This window comes from Lacerta agilis, chromosome 6 (assembly GCF_009819535.1).
Source record: "Lacerta agilis isolate rLacAgi1 chromosome 6, rLacAgi1.pri, whole genome shotgun sequence".
Lineage (NCBI taxonomy): Eukaryota > Metazoa > Chordata > Lepidosauria > Squamata > Lacertidae > Lacerta > Lacerta agilis.
The window spans coordinates 90,932,313-90,945,132 of record NC_046317.1 but is presented as its reverse complement, the minus strand read 5'-3'; the positions used below and the strand labels follow the sequence as shown (position 1 = coordinate 90,945,132).

The 12,820-nt window shown below is 42.9% G+C and overlaps 1 protein-coding gene across 2 annotated transcripts in view; it reads left to right on the top strand.

Moving 5' to 3' along the window:
• The window catches only part of CSNK2A1 (casein kinase 2 alpha 1), a 39,989-nt gene that overhangs the window by 14,094 nt on the left and 13,075 nt on the right, over positions 1–12,820 (top strand). For both annotated transcript variants that reach the window (XM_033153814.1, XM_033153813.1), the window contains 3 exons: positions 7,878–8,088; positions 8,611–8,722; positions 11,910–12,011. In XM_033153814.1, the coding sequence (XP_033009705.1) occupies positions 7,988–8,088; positions 8,611–8,722; positions 11,910–12,011 (315 nt within the window). In that variant the 5' untranslated portion in view covers positions 7,878–7,987. The remainder of the gene's footprint in view (positions 1–7,877; positions 8,089–8,610; positions 8,723–11,909; positions 12,012–12,820) is intronic.

Sequence of the window (12,820 nt, the reverse complement as noted above, 5' to 3'; positions counted from 1 at the left end):
AAACGGGAAATAAATGTTCATGTTTGGTCATAAATATTTATTATCTGAGTGCTGAACAAATTTCCAAGCTTTTGGTAGAGTCTGCTGCCTAATACAAAGAGAGTACATGACTGCAGATGAGCTCGGTGGGTGATTCTGGAGATATAGGAGATGGCCTCTCCCAAGGCTGGTGATAATTAGTGATTGCAAACTTCATTTGGCCTGACTTGGAATTGGGCTTGGCAAAATATTAGATGGAATTAGGTAGTGTTCCACCCCTCCACCCCTGAACTCAGTTCTAAGATCCAGGCTCTGTTGGAGTTCTGATGATACAACCACCCCCTTCCCTTTCCACTCTTGCTAGCAAGGATTGGGATGGAGAGCAGAAATTAACCTATATGAGTACAGTTGTGCTGGCAGAGCAATTAATTCAGAGAGATAGCAAATGGTTCCATGTGCTGTGGAGCTGCTGAGTCATCCAGATGTTTTCCTTGCTGGCAAGAGATGCTCTGCAGGTGTTTCTTAGCTCTTGTGCTGTCTTCAAAGGATGGTGCAAATGCAGCTCCATAACAATCTAGGTTACCCTTGTATTGAGTGTAGAGGACAATAATCACTACTCTGGACTATATCCAGTCAAAAAATAGAGGCAGGGCCTTTACCCAACAGTGTTTGCTGAAACTTTGCAAGCCCTGGACAGATGCCTGGATATTGTGGTGGGCTGGATGAGGGCCAATAAGTTGAATTAATTCTAATAAGATACAGGTCCTCTGGATGACCACATTGATCGGCGGAATTGGCCGATCTACCATTCTGCATTTGCAAGAACTCGACCGTTCAGTTTGGCAGCACCTGCGCTTTGGAACTCCCTGCCTATTGATATCAGGCAGGGGCCTTCACTGTACTTTTTTCAGCGCCTGCTGGAAACATTCTTGTTTAGACAAGCCTACCCAGATGCTTAGAAAGTGGAAATATTTATCTGTTTCAGTATTTTAACTTTTGTGTGTTTTAAGTATGGCTGTCATGTTTTCTTGATTTTCTTGTGTGTGCTTTTTTTGTAAACCACTTTGAGGTGGTTTGTTTGCTTGTTTTGCAATAGAGCGGTGTATAATTTTTATGGAACACATAAATGTATGAGTAGTTCCCAGCTGAGAACTGAGTAAATTGCTTATTCTGGGGTGGGGTGGGGGGGGGGTGGGGATTGCACTCACTAGTAAAGAACTAAAACCAGCACTCACCTTGGAGGCTTAAGAGGCTTCTGCTACTAAAAATCCCTTTTACCGGCTGCGAATATTCCTGAGCAAGAAGAGCTTTGCTGCTGTGGTGCAAGCACTGGTAACCTGGAATCAGCGTTCAAAATTTGCCAGGCACATTTTGCACCTGACTTATCGGCCACTTGCGACCAAGCGAAGATGCCCGGGTGCCAGCATGGTACCTAACGTCTCCACCATTTGGAGGTGTTCGCCTGGGGATCCTGGATCTCGTCTGTTTTCGCACATTAGCAACACATCCTGTAGAATTCTAGCCATTCCGTTTTTTTCTGCACTGTCCAAATGAATTTCAGGAAGCAAAAAGTTGTGTTGAAAAATACGATCTTCGAGACGCCTGGCACCAAAACGGCAACTAGGTATTTTGTTTTGGCGACTGTAACCTTGGTTTAAGGAGCCATTTGGTGCCTAGCTTATAGTCTATATCTGAGTTTCTAACACTGCCTTGAATTGGATTACTGTAATGCGCTTTATCTGGGGCTGCCCGTGAAGCTGGCTTGGGAACCTCAGCTAGCGCAAAATTCTGTAGCTAGGCTGTAGTCAAGAGTGGCCTCATACAAGTATGTAGGTGGTTAAGAGCGGTAGTCTTGTAATCTGGTGAACCGGGTTCGCGTCTCCGCTCTTCCACATGCAGCTGCTGGGTCACCTTGGGCTAGTCACACTTCTCTGAAGTCTCAGCCCCACTCACCTAACAGAGGGTTTGTTGTGGGGGAGGAAGGGAAAGGAGAATGTTAGCCACTTTGAGACTCCTTCCGGTAGTGATAAAGCGGGATATCAAATCCAAACTCTTCTTCTTCTTCTTCTTCTTCCTCTTCCTCTTCCTCTTCCTCTTCTTCTTCTTCAACAAGCCATCAAGCACCCTTGAAGGTACTTGTGTCTCTGTGTAAATCCATATGCATCTTAAAACTGACAAAATTATATCGAGGAATGGGTTTAGGGTTCTATTTTCTGTGTCCAGTTAGTTATCATCATTGCAGATTTAAACAGTGACCGCGACCCTCTCAATTTTGGCAAGGAGAAACATTTTCCAATTTATTGACCTTAATTGGGAGCCAAGGCCATGTTGCTTCTGGAGCTGGGAATTTGTTAAACTTTTTTTTTAAAAAAATAATTTTTATTCATTTTATAAGAAACAAAACAATATCATTAAAACACCACAAACAGTACAGCAATACAACAATACAAATACACAACAAAAACAAACACAACATATATTTTTTCTTAATTTCATCTAACTTCTCTATCATCTTAGGGTGACCTCGAACTCTTCCTTCTGAATTTCATTATTTTACACCTTTGGCAGTTTATTCTACATTGCCTATTAACCTTAAGCAATTTTAAATAAACCATTACCACTTATTCTTTTACTGGATTCTACATTTGTATTTCTCAACTCCTACACCCTATTTTAACACTTACAACCTATAGTTACTTTTCTAAGGGAATAGTTTTAAGGAATTTGTTAAACTTTTAAAGGTGTTTGGCCTGTTTGTTTTGCTAGAGTAAATAGCAGATGTTTGTCCGCAGGATTGGTTTGGGATCAAATTGCCCTCAGCGTTTGAGAGAGAGAGAGTAGGAGATAAAGGGCAGAAAATCAAAACAAACACATTACCTCCAGGGGAACACCAGTTAACCTGACACTGGCAGGGAAGTCTCGCTGGAGTTCTTCTCCCTCCTTGGCATTTTGAACACTGCAAAGGAACCCTGAGACGTGTACTATCCAGGGAGTCTGTTATCCAAACTAACAAACAGGGCATCCTTGGGGGGCAGGGAATGCATTTCTCAGCATTACTGTATGATCCTGCTTTTGTGCCGGAATGAATTACGATCCGAACCAGAGGAGAACTTGGGAGTCGAACGGTGCTCAGATCCTTCCAGCCAGCAATATCTCCCGCCCGCAACCGCCCTAAAACTGACCCAACTTGCAGTGTTGCTATCAGAATGACAATATAACGCACACGAGGCACTCTGAATGCTGGAAAGCTTTGCATAAATGCTGTTATTACGCAGAGAAATCTTTTTCTTGATTTAGATTGCATCAACAAATAAGAGAAGTTGCTGCTATTTGGGTGGCGTGTGGCTGTAAAATTGTAATTACAATGGGGAAGTGGGAGGTTCAGATCGCGTGTAGCAAACCTAGTGTGATGCTGTATTTACAACTTCGAAGGGCAGTTAGGAGTTCCGTACTTCTGATTTGTAGTCCAGAGCCAAATGATACACTAAATGTGTATTTGTATGTATGCGTCTTTTGGGTCTAACCCAAATCAGGGCCACAGGTGTGAGGGGGAAATGAAAACCACCCTTCCTACAAAGTGGCTATTTTCCCCAGGAGGGAAGCTGCAATTGCGGGTTTTTTGAAGGAAAAACAAAAATGCCACACAATGCAAATGCTCATTTAACATAATGTGTAGTTTGGCTCTCAGTCCCATTGTCATTATTCTACATTAACTCTTGTAAGGACCATGCAAGAAGAGGATACCACGCCTCAGCTTAAAAGGGGGAACGATCACTGGGATCATGTGGGGTCAGACCTTTGCAGAATTACACCCTGTCTCCATATCCCTGTGCTAGTGGTTAAATGTGTGTCTTTATCCTCGCATGGGGTAGGGAGTGTTATACTTGGGTGGTAGCCATCGCTGGGAGATACAAAGGAAGGAATGCTCAGCAAACATCTTTGCTTGTGTACCATCTGTCTGCTTTCAGCCACATGATACGAGGAAAAAGATTCCACGGTAGAGCTTTCGTTTCAGTAGTGTGATTCACCCACTTTCTTCCACAGACCAGAATTCTCTCCTCTTTGTAGACAGAGCCAATATGGATGGAGCTTTAGAATTCTTCTCTGATAGTTAAATCTTTTGAGTGTTCATAGCTGAAAACTGGGAATCAATGTTTATTTCTGCTCTCCCCACCCCTTCCAGCAAGTCTGCCAGGTGTATCTGGGTATTGTTTTTGTTGGATATTATGGTATGGTATTTTTAAGTTTTTATATTGTAAACTCCCCTGGGATTTCTGGAGGAAGGATGGTTGTTGTTGTTGTTCAGTCGTTCAGTCGTGTCCGACTCTTCGTGACCCCATGGACCAGAGCACGCCAGGCACGCCTATCCTTCACTGCCTCCCACAGTTTGGCCAGACTCATGCCAGTCGCTTCGAGAACACTGTCCAACCATCTCATCCTCTGTCGTCCCCTTCTCCTTGTGCCCTCCATCTTTCCCAACATCAGGGTCTTTTCTAGGGCGTCTTCTAGAATGGTATATAAAGTTAAATAATAATAAAAAAAACACAATAATTTCATGTGACAATTTCTGGAGTTAAGACCGTGAGTCTAGGAATTGCCTGAAACTTTCACAAGACTTACACTGCAATCCCGTGTGTTTTTGTTTCAGAAGTGGGTCTTTACCCTAAGAAACTAGGGGGGAGATTTTTTTATGGCAAAGGTTGTCCTTTGAATCCAGTGGAATGAATACGTAGGTTTGAGAAGCTAGCCACCAAGCTTCCTTTGGGGACTATGAGTTATGTGCTCGCAACCGGCTGCCTGATGAAAGCATGATGTGCGAGATCACCTCTCCTGAGTTTGTTGTGTGTTGTAGCAATCTCAGAGGGGAAACTTGCTTTTGTCTAGACCAGTGTTTTTCAACCACTGTTCCGCGGCACACTAGTGTGCCGCGAGATGTTGCCTGGTGTGCCGTGGGAAAAATTGAAAAATTACTTTATATATAGTCAATATAGGCACAGAGTTAAAATTTTTAACATTTTCTAATGGTGGTGTGCCTCGTGATTTTTTTCATGAAACAAGTGTGCCTTTGCCCAAAAAAGGTTGAAAAACACTGGTCTAGACGGGAGAGTGAACAGCCCTTCTGCTTTCCTGAGTTCCAGAGGTCTTTGGGCAGGATTGGGGTCATCTTCCCTCTGTGCAACGGGATTCGCGACCACTGTTGCAGCAGCAGTCGAGCACATTCAGCGTTACCACATTCAGCGTTACCGCTTGAGCCATGCTGTGCTTTGGAGATGCTGAAAAGCGAAGGACACAATACAAATTCTTGCTGCTTTTAAGTGTCTACAGATCCCAGTACAAAGTGGCCTCCCTTCTCCTTGGGAAGAATTGAGCAAAGTAATTTCACCTGTACCATAGAAAGAGAAGACCACCTGCTGCTTCTCCTAATCCCCTCCACCAGGATGTGGATCATTAGTAGAGTACCTATCCCAATATGCTAATATTTGTTGGGGGGGGGGGCAGGGATTGGTGATGGCACACCAGAAGAGGAATGCTAAGGTCATGGCACATTATTCAGTTTAAGAGGCTGACCCAGTTTTTGAAAAAAGGCAATTCCATGCTAGAAATCACCAGGAAAGGAATTGAAAATAAAATTGCCAGCATTGAAGCAGGTTTATGCAAATCTGTGGGGCACCACACTTTGAATACTCTGTACAGTTCTGGTTGCTATTAAAAGGATATTGTAGAACTAAGAAAATGGCAACCCAATGATCACATGGCTGAAACAACTCCCCTGTTTGGAGCTGTTTAGTTGGGGGGGAGCAGATAAGGGGGACGTGCTAGAGTTGTATACAATTAATGCTTGATGTGCAGAAAGTGAACAAGGGAGAAGCTTTTCTCTCACATATTTCTGGATCCCAGGGCCATCCAGTGAATCTGAATGGTAAGAGATTCGGGGCTGCTGCACACACGGAAACTCCTTTGCCTCTCTTGGGAGGGATACCTTTGTGTGTCTGGGGAAACATGAAAAGCAGTGTTTGTACGAAATGCTCCAAACACAGCGAACACGGAAATCACCAGTAGACCAATGTCCATGTAGAATGACCCTCTACCTCTAGAAAACCGATTTGAATGCCAGAAATAGTTGTTGTGGAAGGAAGACTTGGACATTCAGCAAATGCTTGTTGCAAGGCTTCCATGGAAGTGTGTCGTGTCTGTGAGCGACGTATGTATTATAATCCCATTGTTTCTGGGTGTTGTTTTTAGGTATGCCTCTCTAGACCATGCTTCTATCCAGATACAATATGAAGAGTTGGCATTAGGCTCACCTAGGGTGTCTACTGCAGTCATAGTTCCCTATAGGCAGTTTGATAGCTAGTAATGTTAAATTCTCGAGATTATTCTTGAGAATATTCTCGATTAATGAGAATATTAGAGAATTTTCATTTAAAATAGGAGAATATTCATTTTAATGCATTGAAAATTATATAAATAGTTAATATACATGTTTATTCATGGGTAAAGTTGTTCAGATGGCAGTCAAAAACTGCACAGATACTTTTATTCAATGGGGCAATGCTGGAGATGATTGACAGTGTGGATGGGATCATGGGAATGGGAGGAGTCTGGAAAACTCTTTCTTATTGGCTAGCAGGTCAGCACTGTTGACATTTGGGAAACTTGTTGTTTAGTAAAAGAACCACAGGAAAATATATACCGTAAGCACAAGCCTACTTGTCACTTGCAAGTATCAAGTTAAAACGTAAAACATATTTTATAGTTAAAGTTAAGTCATTCTAAGGTGGTGGCACCAGTAATTGTCATGTTAAGGTTTGGCATAAGAAAACTCAGTAGTTAAATCATATTTTATTCTTCCATTAGAATATGTACATGTTATAGGACAAGTCAAAAAATACACTTGGCATGTTAAGGTTTGATACAAGTACATTCAGTAATAGGCTATCTTGTGCTTCTAATAGCTCTAACACTTAATAACTGTTTTGGTGACTAAAACACAGCTTGATAAACAAAACTATGTGCATACATATAAAAAGAAGCCATTAACATTAAATATATTACCATTATATGATAATATATTTCAGTATGTCAGTCTCTGGAAAATGGCACCTTGTACCATTGAATGGCACTGCAAAAACCAGTTACTGGCACTAATTAAAAATATAGAAACATCAACTTAGTGTTACACATAATTGAATAGGCCTAGGTACTTTAAATGTATAAAGCATTAAAGCTACTTTCTGTTTTTAAAAAAATCACACTGTATGGCCAAGGATATAGAATTGCTAAGAATAGGGTCACACCAAAATAGAAAAAAGGCTATTACATATAGTTGAAATACATACGAATTCAAATGTTCATCAAATTAAATGAATAGCATTTTTAAAACTTTAAAAAAATGTTTTCTGTAGCTGACATTTCAGAACTGCCATTGGTGAATGACACAATACCCAGTAATGTAACTGGATAAAAAAATTTAAAAAAAATATTCATTACTTACAGTGGCAATAGCACAGCTTTACTTATTTTTTACTAGATTTTTTAAAATGTGGGTTGTAAAACTGGTTCTTACATTAGAATTTACAGTTTGTGGAGAATATTCTCCGGAGAATTTTCTAGCAGAGAATATTCTCATTCTCGAGAATGTTCTCCAGAGAATATTCTCACTTCATATCACTAGTGATAGCATTGATCTCACCCTGAAAAAAGACAAGCAGTTGAGATGCTTGCTGGCAACCAGTTTAAAGTGCTGCTGCTGTTACTTGGCATTTGGACCGAATTCACGCCTGGGAGAAGCAGCCATGCCATTCTCCCCACCCCACCCCAGGGATCCGTGCAAACTACCTTATTAAGCGTCTCAGTGTGTTGCCTCATTTTAACAATGGTTCTCTTTGTGCCCACAGTTGGAAAATTCTGAGTTCTGCCTGAGGCCCACCACCACGATTTGCACTGAAATTGGAAGCGGCGCGAACACCAGATCCTTAACCTAGCTCGGCCTGCCAATCTGTCCACAATGTCGGGACCTGTGCCAAGCAGGGCCAGAGTCTACACAGATGTAAATACACACAGACCACGAGAATACTGGGATTATGAGTCGCACGTTGTTGAATGGGGGTAAGTTCCCACATTAGTTTACTGGCCACGTGTGGCCCGTGTTGGGTTTGGGGGGATTGGCACTGGTTCCTTCTGTGTTTGCAAAGTGCTGTTTGTTTCAGTACATGTAACCTAGTGCTATTCCCCACATTTTGTTGTGGGGAGGAGAACCTGGGAATTCTCTTATCAGGGGAAAAAAGAAATCTGTAGAGAGAGGGGCTACTTAGCTCTTCAAAGGAGAGTCTTTGGAGAATTGTTGAGCGGCTGGTACTGGTCTAGACTGACCAGTGCTGTGACTCTGTTCCAAGTTGCTTTGTTGTTAAAATACTGGTAGCATTTTATTATTCTTGCACCCTCAATCTGTATGTAGCAGTGCAGAGTAATATCTTCAAAATTGTCCTTACAGGGGAGTGAGGGTGGCTGGGTGGGGCCTCTAGAAACATTCTCTAATGTGTCCACCTTTGTGAATAATCTGACGACACGTTTTGAAATGGTGATTTTTGGAGTGGTGCACAATGTCCTTTGTTGGCTTTGTCTTTACAGTAACCAAGATGACTACCAACTAGTCCGGAAATTGGGCCGGGGCAAATACAGTGAAGTCTTCGAAGCCATCAACATCACAAATAATGAAAAAGTAGTTGTTAAAATCCTGAAGGTGAGCCTCTAATGTCTGGGTGGCTGCTGCTGCAAGCAGAAATATTTTTGTGCAGTACGTCCGAGTTGGTTCTTGATAATGGCTAGCCACTTGTAAGGGACGTAGAGTTCAGATTTTTGAGGGACGTGTCACAGCCAGTTTGCAAGACCTTGAGTCATTTGACTGTTGAGGGCAGGTTTCTAAATGTTGTCTTGTGATGGGTGGGGTGGCACACTGCCCTGACACATTAGTGTGGGTCGCCATTGGCAGCCCCATATCCCCCAACATTTTCTGCAACTGTCATGTGGACGTACCCTGGGTGTATGTATGGTGGAATGATTGATTGATGTGATTTTGTACTGTAAACCAGCCTGTGATCTTCAGATGAAGGGTGGTATATAAATTTTAATTAATAAATTGAAGTGAAGTGAAAACCCTCTTGCCCAATTTATAAGATTTTAAAGCTGCTCTATATTTATAGGATATATGAAAGGCATACAGAATTAAGAATATACACATAATATAGAGCATAAAACACTACAACATACAAGCCAACAAGAATTAGGATAGCCTAGTTACAGGTAGGTAGCCGTGTTGGTCTGCCATAGTCAAAACAAAATAAAATAAAAAATTCCTTCCAGTCGCACCTTAGAGACCAACTAAGTTTGTTCTTGGTATGAGCTTTCGTGTGCATACACACTTCTTCAGATACCCTGAAGAAAGCTCATACCAAGAACAAACTTAGTTGGTCTCTAAGGTGCGACTGGAAGGAATTTTTTATTTTATTTAGGATAGCTTAATTTGAGAAGGCATGGGGGAAAGGAATGAAACGCTCCCGTGCTTAGGGGTGCAAGCTTTCAAAACTAAGTGGGTGGTTCTGAGAGATTTAAGGGAAATGGGGGGAAGTTGGAACTAATTTGGAAAATGTTCCGAAAATGCTCAGAATAGTTGAGAGAACATAAGCTGCAGATGGGCTTCTGGCGAAGCAAATGTTTCAACTGGACTGAAAATACAACAACACTATAGTATTTTCAACAGTAGTTGAAAAGCCCTTTATCTCCCTTTGGAGAATAACAAATTGTTAAAGTCTCCACTCCTTAGGTTGACACCAAATGGCCATTTGGAGCTGCTTGCATGAAGCCCAGCTTTCTCTAAAGTAGAGGCAGTAATGAGCTTGCTGAACGTTAGGGATGCCCTGGCCTTACTCGCCCTCTGCAAATGTTCACCATCTGGTTTTGAGTGGCTCTCTTAGTGGCAGATGTTGGCTTTCTGTAGCCAGTGTTCTCTTTGGCTAGTAGAACTTCGCTTGCAACTTCACACTGGAATTTCCCTACAGTTGGTGGTTTCCAGCCTCTCAGAGTTTTAGACATGATCTGGAAGCTGCTTGAAACATAATCTGGCATATGGCACAACATCGCCTGCGGTGCAGTTGAATCCTAAAATTCCTCTCCCTGCTCGCCCAACCTTTCAGAAGCTTTTCTTGAGTGTCTCACAGGTTCCAAGTGCATTCTAGGGTTCTACCAGGAAGGTGGCGTGTTTGTGTGTGTGCTAAATGACCGTGAAGGAGTGGGGAGGGGGAGATGCTGCTCACTGTGTGTGCTGAGAATGGGATAAAAAGCAACAGATTTAAACCTTGAGGAGATGCAAGTTAAGCTTTAGCATAAAGCAGAGCAGGAAATCTCCTTTTAGATTGCTGACAATTTATATTCCTATTTGTGTGAGCTTGATAAATACAATTGGAGTGGGTAGTGCAAGCTGAATCAAAATAGGCACACAGGCCTAAAATCGCAAAACATTTCAAGCAGCAAATTTGGGGTGTGTGTGCTTGAGCCTGGGCAGCCCTGATTGCAGGCAGCCAGCAACCACAATGATGGGTTAGCACAAGAATGGTATAAAGTCGCCTTGCGTATCTCTGATGAAGCTTAGGTTTTGACCAAGGTTAAGGCAGATGGTGAAACAGGTGGCCTGGCTTAGCTCCCCCCAGACACGACAGCTGTCTCGGCAAGAGGTTCGACGTTTACCACTCGGTCGGCCAAGCTGCTACAAGCACTTGTGGTTGACATGCACTATCTTGTAAGTGGCTGAGATGGCCTGTTTTAGTGGGAAGGACAGAGAAGAGCTAGAAATGAGCAAACAGGGCAGGCAGGTGAGTATCCCATGTTCTTACGCAGAAAGCTTCATGCAAGCTTTCAATGAACTCCCAACCTTCCAGATGTTCGGGACTCCAAACCCAATGGCTGCGCTGGCTGGGGCTAATGGGAGTTCCTGTCCAAAACACCTGGAGGGCACCAGGCTGGGGGAGCCTCGAACTATTTGGGCTCCTGAGTATTTATTACACAGTTCGTTAATTACGAGTTGGAGGATAGCAATTAAGTCTTATTCACCAAGATTCAAAGAGTCTCTTTAGATGTTCTCAAGGGCTTGGGGCTTAGCATGTTTTTCTTCATAACTTCAGCCTTCCACGCAATATTCCAAACTGTTTTTAAGTTTCCCCTTTATTTAAGAAGTGTTTTGTCATGCAACAGAGGTGTGTGTGTGTGTGTGTGTGTGTGTGTGTGTGTGTGTGTGTGTTGCAGTTTTGAGATAAACAAGCCCAAATCCCCAATGGTGTGGTTCTTTGTGGCCCAGCCATTGAAATTAAAGGTGGCATTTCTTCTTCACACACTGCCCAGCTTAGTATATGGGTTCATGCGATGTTGCAATGGCTGCTGGCGCCGTTCAGAAAGCATTGGGCAAATACATGAAAGGTGGCCTTATTTAGGACTACTAGCTGTGGGAGGTGGAAATGATGGTAATCTCATTGCTGAACTTCTGGTGTTGAATGAGATGGTCATTTTATGTTCCTTGTGAACTTCCTGACTTGCCTCCTTCATTCCATTCGGATCAGATGCTAGGAGCTGATTGAAGTTTTCATCTGGCCTGGTATAGGAATCCATGCATAAGATAAAAAAACACAGACACAAACACTTACTTTAACCCACTTTTTCAGGTGTGACACAGGCTTCCAAGTTGCAGTCAGCAGTTTAAAATGAAAATCGGGTAGGAACTCACAGCTAGATTGTTCTTTGTAAAATTAAAAAAGACTCAATAATAAGAACCAGGTGCAGCAGTACTTTCAAAGCTGCAGTGGGATTCTTTCCCCGCACTCCCACTGGCTTCACTTGGACTTGAAACGTTGCCTTGGGTAAACCGGCATTTCTCTCACCAGCCTGTGAAAAAGAAGAAAATCAAGCGTGAAATCAAAATCTTGGAGAACTTGCGAGGCGGCCCCAACATCATCACCCTTGCAGACATAGTGAAAGACCCCGTGGTGAGTAGCTCTGAGGTTCTGGAGCAGAGGGGAGAGAGGAAGCTGGGACAGTTGGTTCGTAAAAGGGCTGGACAGACTCTGGGGAGAGAGATCCGTCGGTGTTTAGGAGTCATCATAGTAGCCCAGTGGGACCTGCTTCTGCAGAGAGAGCCTGCCTTTGAGTGTCAGGTGCTGGAGACGAACAAGAGGTAGCTGCCATTTGTTGGAAACTGAATGCTAGACTGGACTGGGCCTTTGGTCGAGTACTAAATTCAAAGTGCTGCTTTTGACCTATAAAGCCTTAAGCAGCTCAGGACCGCAGTACCTCAAGGACTGCCTCTCTTCGTATGAACCTGCCCAGACCCTGCAATGATCATCTGAGCCCTTCTTCGTGTGTCTCCTCTGCAAGAGGTCCAGAGGGTGGCAATGCGAGAGCAGGGCCTTTTATGCAGTGACTCCCTGTTTGTGGAATGCTCTCCCCAGGGAGGCTCTCCTGGCGTCTTCCCTATACACCCTTAGGCACCGGGCGAAAATGTTCCTCTACAACCAGGCCTTTAACTTATTAACAGGCTAAGCCCTTTTAAATGTGTTTGTTGTGGGGGGAAGGGAGTTACTGGTTTGTTTTTGCTATTACAGCTGAAACTCGAAAAATTAGAATATCGTGGAAACGTCCATTTATGTAAAGCAATTGTTTTCATTAGCTACTGGAGTTTAATATATCAGATAGACTCATGACATGCAAAGCGAGATATGTCAAGCCTTTATTTGTTATAATTGTGATGATTATGGCGCACAGCTGATGAGAACCCCAAAGTTGAAATTGTTAATTT